Genomic DNA, 24,286 nt, shown 5'->3' with positions numbered 1-24,286 from the left:
TTTTTACAGAAAAAAATGTTTTATATTATAGTCCATGTTCCAAATCGTAGAGAAAAATTTAAAAAGTAACTCAAGGAACATGTAAAGAACTGAGTAAAATCTATGCTCTCGGTGGAATTCTCTTCAAGTTTTCAAGCTGTGACATAAAATACGCGTGAGAACTTTAACCTGTTCCGAAGAGTACGGGTTACGTGACACGTTGTCGAACTGTCCCAATGACAAGCCTGTCTTCCGTTGTGTAGCGAAGGACTTTGGAACATGTGTTATTTGTTTATTAAGTATGGTAGACAGGAGTGACAGTAAGCAGCACTATGACGAAGAACTCTGTAAACAGATACGGTGATGATTGTGACGATGATTGCGACTGCATTTTATACGAATTACTTCTTTATTCGGAGTGGAAACAAGAACCTGAGGTCGCGGTCAGTATGACAACCTGTATAACCAACTAAATTATTATTGTTGACAATTTTTAATCTGATGTTTTTGTACGACAGACGGAATTTTACTCCAGTAATTGTTAATTTTTTTATTAGGTTTTGTTACTATGTCATATTTTGTGATACACTAAGCCCTGACAGTGTAGTAGAGAAGTAAATTGCGTGCATCATATTTACTGGCTCTGTCATGTCAGAATATCTTTTGTTGTGGCTCATGTTACAGAAGCCGATTAAATCTGCAGACAGTGCAACTCTGCCTCCCAAGCAAGGTTCCTACCTAAATATCTATAACTACCTCAGAAAACCATCTCCCACGGATGACGTTCTAAGGTAATTAGATTTTCTACATTGCCTTGCATTTTTTCCGATTTTATTATCGTACTCTAATCACGTCTCGCAACACCAACAAGAGATACAGATATGTTTACTGATGTGTATGAAATCCTTTAACACATCATTAATTTTTTTTTATAAATCGTTGTACAACCTTTGCTTAAATATCAGGTTGTAGGTATACAGCTGTTATGAAACGCCTGCATTCGTGGTGATCCTATATTTCTCTCCCTTGTCACGGCTTTCACGATGATTGCAAACACTTTATCAATGCTCAAGAATAGGTCATTAACGTATGTTGTCTGTAGCCTTCTTTGTGAGGAATCTATGCCTTCTGTTTGTATTTTTGTTATTGAAAAAGTTCTGTGACCTGAAATGTCTTTTGAACATCTATGAACTTATTTGCAAGAGATTACAACAGAAAGGAGGAAGCTGTGGTCCACAATCTTCTCAGATTCTTTGAGAGATACTTGATTTGTTGTCAGCACTGTGATCTTGTGTTAAAAAAGTATGGACTATGCTGTGTTTAAGAAACCTAACATTTTTGTGAATGAGATAAAAGTAATAGTAGATTTGCAAGCGTTTGATTGTGTGTGTGTGTGTGTGTGTGTGTGTGTGTGTGTGTGTGGGAGGGTGGGGGGGGGGCATTACAATATTTTATCTGAGGAAGCCAAGCAAGCGGTGTTAATTTGTTTAATAAGTGTAAGATTAATTTTATTGATGACACTGATTTTGTTGAATGCTTCCATTTAGCAAGTGGTTGTTTTGATTACTGCTGTCAATTCAGCTAACCTTTTATGACTAGTTTTGTGAGTAATTTTATTGATGTACTATAGGAGCCATGACATATTATTCTAAGATAAATTTTATCATATGCTACTGTGCTCTTCATTTCTTCTTTGCATGTGATACTTCATGGTTGGCACACTGTAGTAGAGTATATGGCCTCTCCTGATCCCCGTTGCCTACTTCAATATCCTCTGTTCACTTTGCAAGTGCCATTCGCATCCCTGTGTTCCTAACAGCAAGTCTGTTTACTTGTTAAGTTATATTTATTGCCTTGCCAATTTTTATCATACATTTATCTAAGTCTATTTCATTTTCCATACTTTTGAGACAAGATTTCTCTGCTTTAACCAGTACAATAAGTAAATATAGCCTCATACACACTTCTCGTCTATTCCTTGTGTTAGCCTTGGAGAATTCATAGCAGTTCTCAGAATATTATTTCCCCTTCATTGTAGTCCTGTATAAATTACATTCTTGTTTGGGCTGTCCCCGATTCACTCAATTTGTGTGAGTCTTATTCATCTTGTGTGACTGCTCTTATTGTTGAGGCTTTACCTTCATAGGTATTGCTCATGCTGTAGACTGCAGACACAGAGACAGCCCTTTTATATAAGGTTACTGATTTCGGTCTGTTTTAGACTATCTTCAGACCTACACCGTGGTGATAAGTTAGCATCTGTGGAGGTGTAGTGCCTGCTCTGTTTACAGTCATCACCTACCATCATGGTGTAGATCTCAAGATTGTCTAAAGCAGGCTGAAATCGGTAACATTATATATTAAAAAAAAGTTTATTGCAGTTGTGTCTGTTCATATTCATTTTGAACTAATAAATAAGCCACTGTACTCCAGAGAGATGTGTTCTCAAACATTATTAAGTGAGCTTTTGGCTAAAGGCCTTCTTATGAAGTAGACAGTTTATGCAAGCACAACTCACACACACACATGACCACTGTCTTTGTGCCGGGGCCAGACTGCGAGCAACTGTGCCTTACAGGAGAAGCAATCTGCATGCTGGGGGTAAGGAGGAGACTGGGGTAGGGAGGGGGACGGACAGTAGTTAAAGGACTGGGGGGGGAGGGGGGGCAGTAAAGTGTTGCTTGTGTGAGCATACATACAGGAACGAGATGCGGAGTGGGTAGAACAGCTAGGTGCAGTAGTAAGGAGGCTAGGGGGTTGTGGAATAGAAGGCTGTGCAATGCTGGAGTGGCGACGGGGATAGGTGGCGGAAGGACAGTGGCTAATGAAGGTTACGCGAGGGGTGTTACGGAAATGTAGGATGTACTGCGGGAGAGCTTCCTTCTGTGCAGTTCAGAAAAGCTGGTGTTGGTAGGAAGGATCCAGATGGCACAGGTTGTGAAGCTGCCATTGAAGTGAAGTACATTGTGTGGGACAGTGTGTTCAGCAACTCGGTGGCCCAGCTGTTTCTTGGCCACAGTTTGTCATTGACCATTCTTGCAGACAGCTTGCTGGTTGTCATGTCCATGTAGAATGCAGCATAGCAGTTGCAGCTTACCCTGTAGATCCGTGAGGCAAGGGTTTTGGAGCAGGGGTGGTGTGGTGGTGGATGAGGATATTGTGTAGATTCAGTGGGCAGCGGAATACAAGTGTGGGGGTATTGGAAATGATAGTGGGTTGGACATTCCTCATTTCAGAGCACAAAGAGAGGTAGTTGAAATCCTGATGGAGAATATAATTCAGTTGCTCCAGTACTGGGTGGCACTGAGTCATGAGGGGAATGTTCCTCTGTGGCCAGAAATTGGACTTTGGGAAGTCGTGAGTGACAGGAGAGATAAGGTACAGGAGACCGTTTCTGTCCAAAGTTGGGAGGGTAATTTTGGTCTGTGAAGACCGCAGTGAGACTATTGGTATATTTTCAGAGGGACTGCTTGTCACTACAGATGCGATGGCCATAGGTGGCTAGCCTGTACAGAAGGGGCTTCTTGGTATGGTACAGGTGGCAGCTGTCAGAGGGGAAGTATTGCCGGTGGTTGGTAGGTTTGAGGTGGACGGAGGTAATGATAAAGTCATCTTTGAGGTGGAGATCAACTTTTTAGATGAAACTTCCAACAGATTAAAACAGTGTACCAGACTGATACTCGAACTCGGGACCTTTGCCTTTCGCGGGCATGTGCTCTACCAACTGAGCTACCCAAGCACATCTCACAACCCATCCTCACAGCTTCAGTTCTACTAGTACCTTGTCTCCTACCTTCCAAACTTCGCAGAAGCTCTTCTGCGAACCTTGCAGACATAGCACTCATGGAAGAAAGGATATTGCGGAGACATGGCTTAGCCACAACCTGGAGGATGTTTCCAGAATGAGATTTTCACTCTGCAGTGGAGTGTGCTCTGATATGAAACTTCCTGACAGATTAAAATTGTATGCCAGACTGAGACTTGTACTTAGGATCTTTGCCTTTCATGGGCAGGTGCTCAACCAAGTGAGCTACGCAAGCACGACTCACGACCCGTCCTCAGTGCACGTGAGCTGTGCTTGGGTAGTTCAGTTTGGCAGAGCACTTGCCCGTGAAAGACAAAGGTCCCAGATTCGAGTCTCGGCCCAGCACACAGTTTAAATCTCTGAGGAAATTTCATAACAGTGCATGCTCTGCTGCAGAGTGAAAAATCTCATTCTGGAAACATTGTCGATCATGGCTTGTTGGGTTGACAAGGACTATTTGAAGCAAATAGGAGAGAAGGTATTGAGATTCTGGAGAAATGTGGATAGGATGTCCTCACCCTTGATCCATATCATGAAGATGTCACCAATGAATCTGACCCAGGTGATGGATTTGTTATTTTTGGTGGTTAGGGAGGATTCTTGTAGATGGCCCAGCTCATGAATAGGTTGGTACAGGTTAGAGCCATGTGGGTGCCCATTGCTGTACCAGGTATTTGTTTCTAGATGATCCCTTTGAAGATGAGGTAATTGTGGGTGAGAATGTATGAGGTGGATCCCAAAAGTAAGGTCTCTTTTTTTTATGAGTACAGAACTCTGTGTGGCAGTTGGTCACACTGTTATGAAGAATGCTTCATGCGCTGTGTGTAAACATGCGCCCGCCGCGCTCAGTCTTGGCTTGGCAGCCGTTGAGAATGGAGCTCCCATTGGATGTTACCAACAAGTGTGAATTGCACTTAGTTATTCGGTTTTTGAATGCAAAGGGCACTGTGCCAATTGAAATCCATCGCCATTTGATGGAAGTTTAGGGTGAGTCGTGCATGGATGTCAAAAATGTTCGTAAGTGGTGTAGAGAGTTTGCAGCTGGTCGGGCTGAAATTCACAACGAACAAAGGAGCAGGAGACCGTCAATTTCTGAGGAGACAGTGTTGAAGGTTGAGCAAAGCATGCGTGAAGATCGGTGGGTGACCCTGGATGATCTCTACACGCTGGTTCCTGAGGATTCCCGAAGTACTACTCACAGAATTTTAACGGAAACATTGAACTACCGGAGGGTGTGCACAAGGTGGGTGCCACGCATGCTGACTGAAGACCACATGTCGCAACGAGTTGATGCTTCCCGCCTATTTCTTCACAGCCTTGCAGCCGAACAGGGCAACTTTCTGGACTGATTAAAAGAACATTTGGCCGGAAAGCGATTCAGCTCCAACAACGAGGTGAAAGAAGAGGTTCATAACTTTCTGAATAGCATGGCGGCGAGCTGGTATGACATGTGCATACAAAAACTGCCACAGCATCTACAAAAATGCATTGACAGAAATGGTGATTATGTCGAAAAATAGCTAAATGTTCAAGCTGTAAACTGGTGTAAACCATTGTAGAAATAAACAGATCTATATGCTTATAAAAAAAATAGGAGACCTTACTTTTGGGATTACCCTCGTAGTTGGTCATGGTGATAGTAAGGAGGCTGTAGGTTTGGAATACGTTGGGCGGAGCAAGTTAAATACAATGTTTACTGTGTGTGCTTAAGAAAGAAAGAAAAAGAATAGTGCTTAACATCTAAGAGTATATAAAAAAATAAAATATACCTGTAAGGTAGGTTGACATAGCAACATATCATGTGTGTATAGTGTTTTTTTTTTTTTTTTTTAATTTTTATTTGTATCTATATATGTGTGTTATTACAAGGGATAAATCCCTGCAGGCGCACTATCCTTTGTGCCCTTGGTGGCTCAGATGGATTGAACGTCTGCCATGTAAACAGGAGATGCCGGGTTTGAGTTCCGGTCGGGGCACACATTTTCAACATGTCCCCAATGAAGTATATCAACGCCTGTTTGCAGCTAGGGTGTCCATTTAATTATCATTTCACTCTAGCAAAAGCTGCATGGTCATCAACGTGGTGACTGTTCTTTCGGGAACAGATACTACCTTCATATATAGTTAAAATATGGCTTCCCGGCCATTGACCTTCTTGTGCGAACGCACACACTATGCCCAAACTCTTACGGAACTTGGTAGATTAATCTGCCACGAGTAATGAGTATGATGGGCAAACATGTATTAGGCGCACTACGAATGTAGTAGTGTGGACATGTTGGGAATGTGGGTCTCATGGGGAGCGTGCAAGGTATAAATCCCTGCAGGCGCACTGTCCTCTGTGCCCTCGGTGGCTCAGATGGATAGAGTGTCTGCCATGTAAGGAGATGTCGGGTTTGAGTCCCGGTCGGGACACACATTTTCAACATGTCCCCAATGAAGTATATCAACCTCTGTTTACAGCTAGGATGTCCGTTTAATTATCATTTCATTCTAGCGAAAGCTGCATGGTCATCAACGGTGACTGTTCTTTCGGGAACAGATACTACCTTCATATATACTTATCGGCACGGATCCAGAAAATATTGTTCTTGCAAAACACAACTAACTCATTATACTCATGAAGTAATGAGTGTTATCGACAGAGGATGTCAAATTGATTCCATATTTTTAGATTTCCAGAAAGCTTTTGACACCATTCCTCACAAGCATCTTCTAACCAAACTGCGTGCCTATGGAATATCGTCTCAGCTGAATGACTGGATTAGTGATTTCCTGTCAGAAAGTTCACAGTTCGTAGTAATAGACAGAAAGTAATTGAGTAAAACAGAAGTAATATCCAGTGTTCCCCAAGGAGGTGTTATAGGTCCTCTATTGTTCCCGATCTATATTAATGACATAGGAGACAATCTGAGTAGCCGTCTTAGATTGTTTGCAGATGATGCTGTCATTTACCATCTTGTAAAGTCATCAGATGACCAAAACGAATTGCAAAGTGATTTAGATAAGATGGTATGGTGCGAAAAGTGGCAGTTGACCCTGGATAAAGAAAGTATGAAGTTATTCACAAGAGTACTAAAAGAAATCTGCTAAATTTCGTTTATGCTACAAGTCAAACAAATCTGAAAGCTGTAAATTCAACTAAATATTTAGGAATTACAATTACAAATAATCCAAATTGGAACGATTACATAGATAATGTTGTGGGAAGAGCAAACTAATGACTGCAATTCATTGGCAATACACTTAGAAGGTGCAACAGGTTTACTAAACAGACTGCTTACACCATGCTTGTCCATCCTATTCTGGAGTACTGCTGTGTGGTGTGGGATCCGCATCAGGTGGGACTAACAGATTGACAGATGACATCGAAGAAGTACAAAGAAGGGCAGCACATTTTGTGTTATCGCAGAATTGGGGAGATAGTGCCACAGACATGATACGTGAATTGGTGTGGCAGTCATTAAAACAAAGGTGTTTCTCATTGCGACGGGATCTTCTCATGAAATTTCAATCACCAGTTTTCTCCTCTGATTGCGGAAACATTCTTTTGGCACCCACCTACATAGGGAGAAATGATCATCACAATAAAATAAGAGAAATCATGGCTCGCACAGAAAAATTTAAGTGCTGGTTTTACCCATGTGCCGTTCGAGAGTGGAGCGCTAGAGAGACAGCTTGAAGGTGGTTCATTGAACTCTCTGCCAGGCACTTTATTGCAAATAGCAGAGTAATCACCTAGATGTAGATGTAGAATGAGAAGTAGTGTAAAAACCACTGTAAAGTGTTACATTAGCAGCTACTAGCTGGTAGATGCCAGTGTGGCAACTTGTGGGTCACAATAACAGACAGTCAAGTGGATTGTGAAACCAGGATAGCAGAGTGCAGTAACAAAGTGTACCATACAGTGGTAACTGAGACGCTGGAATGGTGATGTCACCATACCAGAGCAAGTTTCTTGTTGTGGACAATGTGAATAGGTGCTGAATCACTTTCCGACCAAATGTTCTTTTAACCTAGGGAACAGGCGCCAAGTCAGGACTATAGGGTGGGTGGGTGATTATGTTCCACTGAAACTGTTGCAGGAGAGCAACGGTTTGCCGAGTGATGTGTGGGCGAGCGTTGTTATGGAGAATGTGTACGCCCATGCTCAACATTCCTCTTCTCTGGTTCTGAATTGCCCGTTTGAGTTTTTTCAGAGTCTCTCAGTACCTGTCAGCATTGATTGTGGTCCCAGCGATTCAGCTCCGACGACGAGGTGAAAGAAGAGGTTCATAACTTTCTGAACAGCAAGGCGATGAGATGGTATGACATGGGCATACGAAAACTGCCACAGCGTCTACAAAAATGCATCAACAGAAATGGTGATTGTCAAAAAATAGCTAAATGTTCAAGCTGTAAACTGATGTAAACCATTGTAGAAATAAACAGGTCTGTGGACTTATAAGGAAATAGGAGACCTTACTTTTTGGGATTACCCTCGTAAGTGAATCTGGATTTTTAGGCAGGGATCACTTCTCGGTGCCATAAACCAGCAACACCATCATGACACCAGAGCTCTGCTGGACAGTGGGACAACTGGGCAATGCCAGCAGCGGCCATAGGGTCGAGACTGGACTGTGCCTACCACCAGTACCAAGTCCTTCACGGGGCTTGGAGCCACAGCTGTGCCGACCTGTCTTCTGAGCCCGCTGCCACTGATGTTGAGTTACTATTGAGACTAATTGCCTCTGCCTGACTCTGCCAGAGGGCAGCAAGTCGAGGTCCAAGCAGAACCACTTTCGGGCACTGCCGCAGTGATGCAAGTGGAGTGAGAGTCTTTGCAGGCTCCATGATGCTGAGGAAAGTAGCATGCTGCTGATATCAGTGCCCTTAGTCTCTAAAGCTTGCAGGCCTTCCACAAGGTTGTTGCAGCATCCCAGGGTTCCGGCTCAGGAGCCAAGGCAGAGGACGCTGCCCATATATCAGTGTCAGCCAGGGAAACATAGATAGATGTGGTAGCCTCACTATGTCACATATTGAAGTCAATAAAACTTCAACTGCACCACTCACCCAGCCCCTCCTGGGTGGTGTCAGAAGTAGGAGTAACAACACCTACAGTGTCTTTGTTGAGCTAAAGTGTAGGTCAGGGACAGTACAAGTACAATCATGTGTTGCTTATGTACTGCTCATAGGTTGGCAACGTGTCAGCCATTAGAATAATTCTGTGACACAACCTATGAGAGGCGAGAACAGAGGATGGATATTTCTAGCACCGGAATTGGAACCATGGTCTTGCTTGCTGTTTTTCAGTGTATTAGTGAGTTTTGAGGGAAATATTTTGTGATTATGGCAGCAAGTGCTATCTATGGATACACCGAGAACCAGATTCGTCAGGCTATGGGATTTTGACCATCTCCGGAGGTGTACGAAGAGAAACATAGATCTGTGGCCTTTCTTCCTTATGCTGGAGGCTTATCGTTTAAGATTGGGCAAATTTTAAAGAATTTTAACATTAAGAGCGTGTTCCGTCCACCTTCTAAGATCAGGGCTCTGCTCGGCTCTGTGAAGGATGATTTGGGGCTTAGGAAACCTGGGTTGTATAAAATTCCATGTCGATGTGGGAAAGCTTACGTTGGCCGTTCTATTCGCACAGTGCATGACAGGTGTGTGGAACATCGCCGTCGCACGAGGCTACAACAGCCGGAAAAATCGGCGGTAGCAGAACACTGCCTAAATGAGGGACACAAAATGAAATTTGAGGAAACTGTTGTGGTTGCCAACATTTCCGGTTTTTGGAACAGTGTCTATAAAGAGGCGATTGAAATTAGGTTGGCTGATAATTTAATCAACAGAGACAATGGGTTTCCTCCTAGCAAAACGTGGAATCCTGTATTATCTCGCATCAAAACTGAACGTTCTTCGGTGCGGCCTTGATTGCGATATATCGTTGCCAGCAGTGTTTCAGTAAGGGCGGCGCCACCTCCCTGTTTTGGAAGGCAGAAACCGTGATCTGCGGCACATGCGCCGCGTACTGAACGGTGGTCTATATAGAACGTCGATTTGCAACCTGGCGTCAGTTCTCAGCGGGACTCATCAGCAGAAGCAGCATTTTCCTGAAGATGGCGACCAGTTGGATCGCCGAAATATCAAGTCAAGTTGATTTTAGGATCCGGCAGCAAACCCTAAGAGACTTTCATGAAATTGTTGAAGTATTTGTAACAGAGTTCCCGAATTTATTGCGCTCCAGGAAAGTTCTCATGCTCAAATTATTCTTGGGACTGAGAGCTGCCTGAAACCTAAAGTAGAAAGCTTTGCAATATTTAGCGAGTTGTGGATCAAATATTGCAAAGACAGATTAGATGGTGTTGGAGAGAGAATGTTCATTGCAGTTGACAATAATATTGCCTCTATTGAGGTTGAAGGAAGGAGTGCGACAATGAGGTTATCCAGTTGCATATAACAGGTCTAGGTGAAACCAAGTTAATTGTTGGATATTTTTATTGGCCACTTGACTCTGCTGTGTCAGCTCTAGAGTCATTCAAACACAGTCTACAGTCTGTAGTGGGAAAATACCCAGATCATGCAATAATTGTTAGAAACGACTTTAACCTACTGAGCGTAGACTGGGTCGTCTATGGATTCATTGTGGGTGGTTGGGGCACACTAAGTCAGTTTTCTGAAAACTCTGTTGAGCAGCTAGTTTGGTAGCCCATATGCAGTGGACATATTTTAGACCTCGTAGCTACAAAGATGGTGGACCATATTGACAGCATCAGTATAGAGATGGGGATTTGTGATCATGGCGTCATTATAGAAACTGTGGTTACAATAGTTAATAAATCAGTCAAGAAGGCTAGGAGAGTGTATCTGTTAGAAAGAGAAGATAAGCAGTTGTTGGCATATCACCTAGACAGTGTATTGACGTCTCTTAGTTCCAATAAGATGGGCAAAGAGGAATTATGGGCAAAGTTTAAACAGATTGTAAATCATGGTGTGGAGAACTATGTTCCTAGTTCGTGGATTAAGGACAGAAGAGACCCACCATTCTGTAGCAATGAAATTTAGAAAGTGCTGAGGAAGCAAAGGCTGTTGCTCTCTTGGTTCAGAACACAACACGCAAATGATGACAGGTAAAGGTTAGTAGAGATCTGTGCATATCTGAAAAGATCTAGGCTTGAAGCATACAACTACCACCACCATCATATGTTAGTATAAGATCTGATTGAGAACCTGAGAAAATTCAGGTACTATGTAAAATTGCTAAGTGTTTTTATGGCTCCCATCCAGTCATTAGTCGGCTAGTCTGGTGTGGCAGTTGAAGATATAAAGCAAAAGCCAAAGTTTTGAATTTCATGTTGAAGAAATCATTCACACAAGAGAATTGTACAAACAAACTGCTGTTTGAATGTCAAACTGACAGACTTCCGTATGGACGACACAGTAATAAGCATCTCTAGCACATAGAAACAACTGAAAGAGTGAGGGGTGGTCACAGTGAAGAACTGGACTGGGGCAAGACCTGAGGGACTGGGTCTTCTCCATGGAGAGGGGTAGTGTAGTGCCACTGCCTAGTCTTTGATTAAAGATTATAAGTCTTTAGCAAAAGTCATGAGCAGTATTGTTAACAGCCACAAGCCGGTAGCCACCTGTATGGTGAGATATGGGTCACAATAACAGACATGCTAGTCAACTGTGAAGCCAGGATAGCCAATGCAGCAGTAAATTGCACCAAACAGTGGTAATCACGTAGCCAGCGTGACGATGTCACGACACCAGGGCAAGTTTCTTGTTATAGGCGGTGTGACTAGGTTTAGAGTTTTAGTTAAACAAATGTACACCAGAGGTGTATAAATATGTCTGAATTTTGAGGCAGGGATTACTTCTCCTTGCTGGAAACCAGCACTGCCACTATGCTGCCATAGCTACGCTGGACAGCAGCAGCATGCACGGGCTTAAGACTGGGCTGTGCTTGCTGCACCACTATACCAGCCACCATCTGCCGCCTGCCAAAGGGCAGTGCGGCAAACTGCACACCCAGCCATCTTTGCACAGTGACATGGGCAGAATGAGGGTCTGTGTGGGCTGCGTGGTGCCCAGGAAAGTAGTGTACCTTGACATTAACAGCTGAACAGCTGTGGCCTCTAAAGTCTGCCGATCTTCCATGGGGTTGTCATCAGAATAGCGAGGTGCTGGTTCAGCAGCGAGGGTGGAAGCCGCCACCCATACATCAGCATCGATCAGGGACAACAGAGAGAGGCATGGTTGCTTCACTACATCATAAAAGTCATTCTTAACTCTCAACAGTGTTTCCACTGGGGTCTTCGGTCCCACTACTCACCCTGCACCATACGACAGCAAGACTGTCTAAGATTTTGTGCTGACTCTTTAATCAAGAATTACATTATTTGATCAACAACCAAAACCAGTGTGTACAGGCACTCTTATACATAGATCCTGGTATTAGCTGGGACCGTAATAGTTGCCCACATTTGAAAATCATGCAGGCTGCATGCCATCTGTTACAGGAAATGTCGAGAGTAGCAAATGTTCATGTAGTCCTACTATGGTGACTTGTGTACTTAAATACAGTCTGATCAGATAATTTCCATTCAATGGCTACCTTATTTACTCAAATCTAAGCCTCACTCGAATCTATGCCGCACCTGAAAAATGAGACTCGAAATCAAGGAAAAAAAAAATTCCCGAATCTAAGCCGCACCTGAAATTTGAGACTCGAAATTCAAGGGGAGAGAAAAGTTTTAGGCCGCACCTCCAAATCGAAACAAAGTTGGTCCATTGTAATATGAGACACAATTTAGGTCGAATGAATGACGATACAGCTACAGTAGTTTGGTTCGAGTCGTGAGCTTAGCAGTTAAGCTTTACCAGGTGGCCATTGCTGTGCGTCAGGCGCTCCGTCCATATTTATACGGGTACCCTTCCTTTTTCACGTGCTTCGTCTGGTTTGAATTGATTGCTTATTTTTCTTTGATCTGATAAGTGCCGTTCTCTTTGTTATAGGTGTTTACATCACTCTAAGCTGAAAATGAATTACTGTACTGTGCCATGCGTTGTTTGTTGCATTCTGATAATGAGTGTTTACGTCCTGTCGCTGCTAGCGGCATGGCTTGCTTTTGTGGGCGCCACCGCCGCTTACAATTTTTTTAAAAAAAGAGAGGAATCTTCTCATTAGCGGAAGAATGGCAAAAGACTGCTATTTGTTGTTACTTACACTGCAGCTTTCTTTGATAGTGATCAACAAGAACCAAATAATAGACTGCGTAAGATACAAGATATTCTGAACGAGAGTTTAGTGAAAATTTTTTCCGTTTGAAAATCTTTGCCGGCGCCTCTTTAGTACATTACATTCTGCACAGAAATTAGAGCCATCTTACATTTAAAAATCTAGTCAATTGCCGTGCTTCATTTCTGACTGTATCACTATTAGGCATAAGAATAATACGAATATAAACATGACATGATATGTCAGGCACCTCTTTAGTACATTACATTCTGCACAGAAATTAGAGCCATCTTACATTTAAAAATCTAGTCAATTGCCGTGCTTCATTTCTGACTGTATCACTATTAGGCATAAGAATAATACGAATATAAACATGACATGATATGTATAATCTTTCGTGTTTGCTGTTCGCACTCTAGTTTCGTAGTTTATGAGGCAGACAAGATTTAAATGAGATAGCAGCAAACACAAAAGAATACATGGCAAAATGTTATTCGTATTATTCTTATGGTGAAGAGAATATTGGATGTGATTCACAATTCATAAAAGTTCCTATTAGCAACCATCTTTTCTCACAGGTAGGAAAAAATTCAGAACGTAGAGTTGGCCATATTGACAAACAGTCTTGCCAGTCGGATTTTCGTAGTACATTGAAATGCTGCTACATTTGAAAATGAACAATACGGAATTTGTGTTTACTTCTTTGGATAATGTATGAAAATGCAGTGGTGGAAACTCGGGGCGGAGAAAAATGCTCGTCTTCCACCCTTCTTTTAAATTTATTTACTGACGCAGAGGTTTTGGCGCCAGTATTTATCTTTGTGCCTGCAAAGCATGCCTGTGTAGCGCTACATATATTCGACGGCAGAAGTTAGTTGTGGCGGCACCTACCAACATTTTTTAGAACTTCCGCTTGCTTTGTACTCGATTCTAAGCCGCAGGCGGTTTATTGGATTACAAAAATCGGAAAAAAAGTGCTGCTTAGATTCGAGTAAATACGGTACATTGTATTAAAACAGCTGAATGAATCTGTCTTTGTGTCCCCTTTGCTGTGGGACCAAGCAGAGGATGGTGCTATCAAATAATGGGCTATGTAAATTGAGTGCTGAAAGCAATGTCAAATTGCTATTGTGTACTGCTGTAGCAAAGCTACTGAGTGAGGTGGTGCAGTGGTTAGCACACTGGACTCACATTCAGGATGATGATGATGATGATGATCTCAGATCCACTACCTGTGTAGGACGTAGTAATAGGCATTGCTGGTGTAGAGAAGCAATTGAAAGAGTTGAAAACAACAAGTCACAATGTCTGGATGGAATCCCAGTTTGGTTTTGCAAAGAGAACTCTATGGCATTGACTCCTTACTTAGCTTGCATTTATTGTGAATCTTTTGCCCAGTGCTGTGACTGGAAAAAAGTGCATGTGACTCCTGTATGTAAGAAAGGTAAAAGAAGAGACCCACAAAAATTGCAGAACAATATCCTTAACCTATAGCCAACTGATATTTGGTCATAGCCTCAGTTTGAGTATAATAAAGTTCCTTCATGTGGAACAGCTTCTGTCCACAAATCAGCATAGTTTTAGAAATCACCTCTCATGAAATCAGCTTGGCCTTTTCTCACAAGATGTCCTGCAAACCATATATGAAGGGCAATAGGCAGATCCCATAGTCCTAGATTCCTGAAGAGGATTTGACGCAGTGCCCCATTGCAGACTGTTAATGAAGGTATAGGCGTATCGAATAGGGTTCCAGGTATATGAGTGGCTCAAAGACTTCTTAAATAATAGAACACAGTATATTTTCCAAAGGCAAGTGTTCATCAGATACAAGAGTATCATCAGGAGAGCACCATGGAAGTGTGATAGGACTGCTGTTATTCTCTGTTTACATAAATGATCTAATGGACAGGGTGAACAGCAGTCTATGGCTGTTAGCCAATATTACTGTGGTGCACAGGAAGGTGTTGTCATTGAGTAACTGTAGGGGCATAAAAGATGACTTAGACAAAATTCTAGTTGATGTGACAAATGACAGCTAGCTCTAAATGTAGAAAAATGTAAGTTAATACAGATGAGTGGGAAAAACAATCGTGTAATATTTGGTTACAGTGTTAGTGGTGTACTGCATGACACAGTCATGTTGATTAAATATCTAGGCTTAATATTGTAAAGTGATATGAAATGGAACTGGCATGTGAGGATTGTAATAGGGAAGGTGAATGTTCACTTTGGTTTACTGGGAGAATTTTAGGAAAGTATGATGCATCTGTTAAGGAGATGGCATGTAGAACACTAGTGTGTTGAGTACGTCTAGAGTTTTTCAAATCCCCATCACTTCAAATTAAAGTAACACATCGAAGCAATTCAGAGATGGGCTGTTAGATTTGTTACCAGTAGGTTCGTTCAGCATACATGTATTATGGAGGTGCTTCGGGAACTCAGATGGGAATCCCTGGAGGGAAGGCGACATTCTTTTCGAGGAACACCATTGAGAGAATTTAGAGAACCAGCATCTGAAGCTGACTGCAGAACAGTCCTATTGTTGCCAACATACTTTTCACATAAGGACTATGAAGATTAGATAAACAACAGCTCTTACAGAGGGGTGTAGACAGTCGTTCTTCCCTGGCTCTGTTTGCGAATAGAACACGAAAGGAATTGACTGGTAGTGGTATAAGCTACCTTCTGTCATGCACCATATGTTGGTTTACAGAGTATGTATGTAGATATGATGTAGATGAGATTCCCAGTCGGCTGTGGAAATCTAGGTTTTCCAAAATTTCACTATAGTGCTTAAGGTAAATGCCAGAATGGTTCCTTTGAAGAGGATGTGACCAATTTTCTTCCCTGAGCTAACGCTGTTGATTCTCTCATGTGCTAATTATTTGCATGACATTGTAGTGCTGGTTGGTTCTGAAAGCATGTTGTTACACTGAAGCATCTACCAGTCTTTCTGTTCTTCTGTGAATAGCTAATATTTTGCAACAGTGATGCTTCAGTACTCACACCTTTCAGCTCTTCCCTTGTTTTGAATTGGGATTATTACATTCTTGTGAAAGTTTGATGGTATTTTGCCTGTCTCTTGTATCTTGCACACCAGGTGGAATAGTTTTGTCAAGGTTGGTTCTCTCCAAGATCTAAATAATTGAGGGAACATTGTCTCTTCCACGTGTCTTGTTTTGGTTTGTCTTTCTGTATTTGGTCAAATTGTTCCTGTAGTACCACATCTCCCATCTCATCATCCACCTATTTCTGCACTCCTGCCATAATATTGTGTTAAAGTTATTTTTCTTTCTATGACTCACCACCTCGTTTCACCTTTCAGCCTTCCCTTCTTTACCTAGAACTGATATGCTATCGAAGTTATTGATATTCACGAAGTTGATTCTCTTTCATTCCAAAGGTCTCCTTAATTTTCCTACCCAAGACTCCTATCATAGTCATAGATCCTCCAAGTGCTTTGCATTTCTTTTCCAACCATTCATGCTCTGCCATTTTAAACTTCCTGTCAATCTCGTTTTTAAATATCTGTATTTCTTTGCCTGCTTAATTTGCTGCATTTTATTTCTTCTACTTTCATTATTTAAATTCAGTCCTTAGGAAAAATTACAGCTGTAGTTTCCCTTTGGGTTCAGCTGTAACATAACACTGATTTCAAGGCTATGTTGGCTGATGTTACAAAGGCAAAATGTTAATCATACATTGCAACTACTCTTAAACTAGCCTCACAACAGATGCCCCTCCATTTTGATTTAATGTATATAATGTTTATCTGTACCACTAAGACATGGCAAGGCACGACACCGAGTCAAGATCCAGAGTTCATCAGGAGTTTGAGGACATACTGTGATACAATGTGCAATCCCCTTGCTACCCCCCACTGTGCCACTGAGATATAATTTCGTCACTTTGCAGAAGTGTGAGACTACAACACTGGTCAGTGAATCCAGTTGTCCCACTGTTTTGTTCCTCTTTCTTGTGTCTTGTACTTAATGAAATTTTATTTTTGTATCTGTTCACTGGAAATCATAGGACTATGGCTTTCCTCTCTGCAGAAGGAGAACAGTGACGACTCCATTCTGTATGATTCTGCTGTGATGACTTTGTGGGCAAGTCAGCAGTTCCACCTGCTAATTTCCCCTCTGGCACACTCTGCCCATCTCGTTGGAAAGAGAGAGAAATGTAAACCTTAACTGAAACATTTAGTTGCAGTGCATAAAGGCATTGAGGCCAGATTTGGAGAACTGAAAACTTTAAGAGTATGAAGAGCCTATCTGTGATCGTCCTTTACATGGCTAGTTGAGAAAATGAAAAACATTTAACAAGCCTTTGGATAAGGCACTGTTCGTTGGTACATGGATTCTGTATTCAATAACACGTAGCCCCTAACATCACTCATTAGAAGGCGATACTTTTCCAATGAGCGGTAACAGTGGCCCTGGATATACCATAAAAATTTGTTACACTCGGAGTGGCGAGAATTAACCCCTTGAGTATGCATTTATACAATGTCCTATCTGCTCTGTGTTTGCAGTTTTTCTGATGACACCCCTTGCAGTTAGTAGCACTATAACGTTGTAAACTGACAAATTGTATATAAACGTAGGCTTCTGCGGCCATTGTCACAGTCAATAAAATTTTCCTGGGTTTGTTACCGCATTGTCAGTAAGTAAAACTACTGATGTTTCGGTCACTGTTGCAAGTGACCTTCTTCATGGAGTTGTTTTGTTTACAAAAAAAACACCATGAAGGAGGTCACTTGCAACAAGGACTGAAATGTTGGTAGTTTTACATATTGACAGTGTGGTCACAAACCCAGAAAATTTTTATTGACTGTGATAAATTGAAGATTCTGATAAGATTGGGGGTGGCTACATTTAGTAAATGGGAAAACAGAAATGTCATCATGGTGAGTTTATTGTAAATAAACACTGTTAACTCTACAGAAATACATTTCCGATATTAATTAACATAATTAACTTGAAAATAATGTCATAGTCTATCCAGAGACTTCAGATGGATCATGTGTAATGACTGACTGACTTGGCACAATATAAAGTTTACTATAAAATATAGTACTGCTTTATACTTCTTCCTATACTGTCAGGTGTCTCTGCCCTCATTGTTTATTTAGCAAAACTTGAAGTTTAGTGAATAGTAATAATGCCAAAATTTGCCCAACAAATGACAGACTTCTCCTGATATTTTCTATACCAAAATGAGTTAATAATATCAATATTTAATAATTAAAATTGTGAGACCAATTATAGTGTGCAGAGAGGCACTCAGTCAGTCATTCTTCCTGTGCTTCATTCTTGAATGGAATTGGAAGAAGCCCTAATAATGGGCACAATGTGGAGTACCCTCTCCCGTGTACTTCACACTGGTTTCCAGAGTTTAAATGTAGATATGGATTGTTTGCTGCTAATTCTCTGGGTCATCTCCAGTGTCTGTAACTACGTGCAAGATATCTCTAACACCACCTACCTGCTTTAAACACTGACCAGGACTGAGAGCTGATCCCAACAGTGGCCGAGGAATCGGCTGTTTGTAGATCAGGAAAAGGTGTTATCTCCTCACCTGAACATGAGTTGTAGCAGTAGCAGTGACTGTAATCGCACGGTGAACTATTAATGAAACATATGTGATTACAACAGTCATTTACTCATTTTGGTACAGAGACAGAATTCCAGCAGATGGGAGGCTATTACCCCTCAGTGATGTAGTTGGCTTCAGACACACCATGCACCAATGTCAGCAATCATTGGCCCATGCAAGTAGTGACATGTGCTAGCATCATTATGCCTGCTGAAGGCTGACACTGTGGTGTGCCACAGTCTGTGTGGCATAGGCAAAGCTCCTGGCAGCTTGACTGCCTTCTGGTTGCTGTGTACCATACTGGTAAGGACAGTATTTAAACCGTAGTAAGCAACATGGCCAAAGTCGTGTGCCTGCATTGGGTGGCCATCAGCAATGATGAGGGCCTACAGGAACCAGTAAACAGTAACAATGTAGCCAGGCAGCCCCTAGCCCAGACTTGAACATGTGATGGACCAGGGAGGTGGTCATCAGTGGAAGAAAAGCACACGGCACGTGACCCAGCAGTGTGAAGGTGCCAAGTTCGAAACTCAGGCAGATACTTGCAGCTACTGGAGATGAAGTCCTTGGAGGGTGACTGTGAGAGCATGCTGGTCAGTACTTCTCCAAAAGCAGCACTCCCACTCTAGAAGTGATAACAAGTTGGAGTGGCCAGTTGTTGCCATTAGGTGGTGAGGACTTCATTTGTTCCAATTCTCTTCTCCTCTCGCCCCTGCAGGAGCCTAACTGGAGCTGTAATGTCGGCCAGCTTCACCTTTCAGAGCTGGCTAGCATCTTCCAGGTCATCAGTATCCTAAATAAGAGCATTTTCACTCTGAATACACATTTTTGTGAAACGATGTGTTCTGGACATCAAGTTGATGCTCACTTCCCTCTGTATGACATTCTTTTTCTAAGTATGGCAGGGACAGTTCATTGTACCTAACAGAGTTGTGGTGCACTGCAACATGTATAATGACTTGTGTGTTGCCTAAACTCTTTTCGGTTATGGGAACAGCTTCCTGCTACAATTCTATAGCTCTATAAGCGACTGCCCAAGAAAATATTGTAATGTCATTAGTAATAATTAAAAAAGTTGTTAAAGAAAATGTAAAGTCCCAAATATAACATGAAACATTACAGAATACGAAGCACTGTTTGTACAGTACTTTTATACAAAGCAGTCACCAAATGATTTTTTTTTCCCCCTCCAATGATTGCTACCACCTTTTCAATATACAGTGGTGTGGAATACACAGTGGCAACAATAAGCATACCGTCAACAAAAAAGTACGAAACCAGTCACTACAGCACAATTAGAATTATCCCTCTTGATTGACAAACTCTATTTAGCGTAAATTTAAAATCCTGTAGGGTAGCTATCCATCTTAAGTACTGTAAGAAATTTAACATTATGGTTACAAGAGTACAAATTAGGATACATTGCTACTCACCACATAGGGGATCAGTGAAGTGGCAGACAGGCACAGTTTAAACGTGCCTGTCTGCCATTAAACTCCTCATCTACATGGTAAGTAGCAATCTGGCTAAAATAATTTTGTTGTTGTTTCACTCTGGATTTTCAGTTGTTTAATATTATGATAAGATTTATCAAAGATATTCAGCTGATAATTGGCCTAGTGATCGCAGCTTTAATGTGGTCAGTTCATTTCAGTTAAAATGTCTGTGTCTCGGTGAATTAAGGTTGCAGGTGTATTCCTTACAGATTACTGAATAGTCATCTACCATGGAAGTTTGCTGTGGGAGAAGATGGAAAAGTTGTAGCCATTTTACAAGATACACTTTTGGAAATACGAGCCAGTAGAGATGAATACTCATCAGTTGTAGGCAAAGCTGTAGGTAAGTTGATCCATAGTGGCAGATTTTAGATGCTCTGTGGTATAATCTGATAATGTTCCTACAAGGTTTGAGTCAGGTTTGCATTTTGTCAGTTTCTTTGACTCTTCAACCTTTGCATTTGTGTTGTTTCCTGTTAAGCAAATACTTGATTATTCACAAATTAGCTGAACCTGTAGCTGGGTGCCCATCTTCTGTGTAAAACGGCAATATTTGGAAATTTTTTAACTTTATGGTGTGTAAAGTGCTTATATGCCCTGAATTTGGATGGTTACCTAAGATTATATAAATGTGCAGTGCATCATAGCTTAACATATGAATGTGATAGTGTAGTAAGAACTACCTTTGTCAACAGTAGACACGCACGCAAATGCAACTTGCACACATGTCTGCAGTCTCAGAGAGCTCTCTGAGACTGCAGACGTGTGTGCAAGTTGCGTTTGCGTGTGTGCGTGTGCGCGTGTGTGTATGTGTGTCTACTATTGACAATGGCCTTAATGGCCGAAAGCTATGAGAGTGTGAATTTTTTTATTGTGCCTATTGCGACTCAGTATCTCTGCTATATGGTGAGTAGCAACTTTCCTTCTCTGGTATTATTATTTTCCACCCTGGATTTTCCATTGTTTGATTGTATTGCAACTTTCCTAGAACTCTTTGTATGAAAGCTGATGGCATTAACACAAGGTGAATGCATTGGGATAGTTCTTAATAGGAGAGACTAGTGCCCATGCTGTCACAGTGGATTTTAAGCATCACCACCCAGACAGACCACTCATTACCCACTGTGTGGTGGTGAAAATTCTTACAAAATTCCAAACTGGGTCTGTTGCAGACAAAGCAGAAGCTGGGCGATCAAAAACTGCTATGGATGAAGCAGCATCACCCACTGTTCTGCCATTGTTCAGTAAGAGTCCAGAGTGTAGTACGTGCTGCATTTTGCAGCAAATTAGGGTCAGCCATACATCAAAAATGAGAATTCTGACCACACACTAGTGAAAATATGACTGTTGTACCATCTCACCAAGAACAAATAGATTGTTGTGTACAGTGTGCAGAACGGGTGATATCCAAGCTGGGTGAAAAACATCATTTCCTCTATGATGTACTCATTATGGTTGAAGTGAACTTCTGTGTGAACGGAACCTGTTTTATAGAAACACATTTTGTCTGATGTCAGGAGGAGACAAACATAAAAGGTTAGGGTCTATTAATCGTCAGCAGTTCAAACATATGGCAAATCATGGTATCCCTTATGGGAATGGCAGCAAGTGTGTTGGGACCCTTGCTCTTCATGTTGTATATTAATGACCTCGTAGACAATATTAATAGTAACCTCAGACTTTTTACAGATCATGCAGTTATCTATGACGAAGTACTGTCTGAAAGAAGCTGCACGAATAGTCAATCAGATCCAGATAAGATTTCAAAGTGGTTCAGAGATTGACAACTTGCTTCAAATGTTCAGAAATGTAAAATTGTACACACAAAATGAAAAAAAAGGTCATATTCTGTGACTTAATATCAATGAATCACTGTTGAAATCGGTCAACTCGTATAAATACCAGGGTGTAACATTGTACAGCGATGTGAAGTGGAATGATCACATACACTCTGTTGTGGATAAAGATGGTAGGCTACGGTTTATTGGTAGAATACTGTAGAAGTGCAATCAGTCTACAAAAGAGACTGCTTACAAATCACTTGTGTGACCAGTTCTAGAATATTGCTCAGGTGTGTGTGGGAGCTGTACCAAATAGGACTACTAAGGGATAAAAAATGTATACAGAGAAGAGCAGCATGAATTTTCACAGGTTTGTTTGATCCACGGGAGTGTGTCACAGAGATATTGAAGGAACTGCACTGGAAGACTCTTTATGGCAGACATAAAGTATCCTTAGAAAGTCTATTAAGAAAGTTTCAAGAACCATCTGTAAATGATGACTCTAGGAATATACTACAATATTGTTTGCATAGGGATCATGAGGGTAAGTTTAGAATAACTACTGTGCACACAGAGGCATTCAAACAGTCATTCTTCTCACACTCCATATGTGAAGGGAATGGAAAGGAAAGCTAATAATTGTTACAATGAGACATACCCTCTGCCAATCACCTCACGGTGCTTTGCAGATTGTAGACTGAGACATAGATAGATAAAAGAACAGAATCACAGATTATTGCTAGTATTTGTTTTGTGAGCATTAGCCTATGGTCCAAGGCATAATTTTTACTCATTCAATGCTGGAGACATCATTAGAGGCTTTAGTGACTCAGAAAACTGGTCAGATATCAACTATATTGAATGGATCTATTGATGGTATCTGGCGCAATGAAAGTGATGTTTTGGTAAGGAATATGGGTTCTTGTTTTGCAGGGCTCTTCTTCATTCATGGTATGTCAACAGCAGCCATTATCTGCAGCTGTTAGATAAAGATATAGCACCATAGCTGCTGTCTGCAGAAGAATATTTCCAACTGTCTTTCAACACAGTGGTGCTCCATTATGAGCTAGTTGTTAGGTCATACCTATATCTGGGGACCAAGTTTCTCTGGAGTTTCCATGTTCCTTGGGTTTAAGTCCATTAGATCTGTAACTGCAGGGACATATGAAGACAAATGTGTGTGCTACGGTGAAGATCATAAATCTTGCACACCTCAGCAACAGGTTGTTGCTGTTTGTGCTCGCATTCCAGTACGTGTGTGTGTGTGTGTGTGTGTGTGTGTGTGTGTGTTAAAGTTCATGAGGAATGGGTGATGTGGATAACAGCTGCCTATCACTGTGCTGAGCAACACGCTGAGACATTCCTGTTGCCTTTATCTGTCATTGTTATGTGGGAAATGTGATGTAACTCATGAATGAATAAAGCTGTATGCAGATGAGATACCATAAATTTTCTCTTGTAATTCTCTATCTGACACTTTACATGACCCCTTTACTTTTTGAAAATTTGACTTACTTTCAATATTCATTAAAATGATTCGTTCTCTATTCTTTTAACAGTGTGCAGAGATCCAGTGCCCCAATGGAGGAAAATGTTGTGGAGTCCAGACTGCAGCATGCTGGCAGTAGCGTACAGTAGTGGCGATGTTGCTTTCTACAACTTGTTAGGAAGCAACATGTTCTGCATAAAACCAGTATGAAGACTTTGTGAATTTCTATGAATAAACTGTGTAATTTCCATGCATGAGCATGTACATGCATGCGTGCGCATACACCTACACCCAGACACACATACATACATATATATACAAGCAAAAATTTGAGGTTCTTTACTGATGCATGTACAGAAATTTTGTAACTTTAAAACTTGGCGGGTGGGAAAGCTAAGCTAACTCATTTGCATAACATGTTGCACAAACACAAGGAGTAAAGGAATTTAATTCTTTAATCTCTACCGCTTTTTTTATATTTATTGTCTAGTGAGATTATGCCCATGGATTAATGTTACATTTATATGAAGTGGAAGCAACAAAAATTTTAATAAGCATTTGGAACTTCTTTCTTCCAAATATGAGTCTGGTGTCTTAATCACAGTGGCGAACACAATTATTATAAAAAGCTCTTCTGTACATCTTATTGTTTACTGTCCTTATTTGTAATGTTGTTATTGACCCTTACTCCAAATTTCTCAATTTGGTTGTGGTATCTAGAGTGATAGTTCTATATGAGGCATTTAAACACATTAGATCAAATGAATGAATCAGCTGTTTTTTGTTTTTCTTGAATTGCATTGTTATTATTTATTTGTGTGATTTGTAGTTGTACTTTCGCCGTATTTAGAAACGTGGCGTGTTATGTTTGCAAGGAAGTCAATGTACTGTGAGAACAAAGTGTCTTGTGAT

At 41.3% G+C, this 24,286-nt stretch overlaps 1 protein-coding gene across 2 annotated transcripts in view; it reads left to right on the top strand.

The window, feature by feature from the left end:
- Positions 1-283: 283 nt before the first annotated feature.
- The window catches only part of LOC124615599 (neuroblastoma-amplified sequence-like), a 414,306-nt gene continuing 390,303 nt past the window's right edge, over positions 284-24,286 (top strand). For both annotated transcript variants that reach the window (XM_047143590.1, XM_047143589.1), the window contains exons 1-4: positions 284-422; positions 664-770; positions 20,314-20,447; positions 23,445-23,578. In XM_047143590.1, coding sequence (XP_046999546.1) covers positions 312-422; positions 664-770; positions 20,314-20,447; positions 23,445-23,578 — 486 coding nt within the window. In that variant the 5' untranslated portion in view covers positions 284-311. The remainder of the gene's footprint in view (positions 423-663; positions 771-20,313; positions 20,448-23,444; positions 23,579-24,286) is intronic.

The sequence above is a fragment of the Schistocerca americana genome, chromosome 5, assembly GCF_021461395.2.
Source record: "Schistocerca americana isolate TAMUIC-IGC-003095 chromosome 5, iqSchAmer2.1, whole genome shotgun sequence".
NCBI classification, from domain to species: domain Eukaryota; kingdom Metazoa; phylum Arthropoda; class Insecta; order Orthoptera; family Acrididae; genus Schistocerca; species Schistocerca americana.
This window is presented reverse-complemented; position numbering and strand designations above follow the sequence as displayed.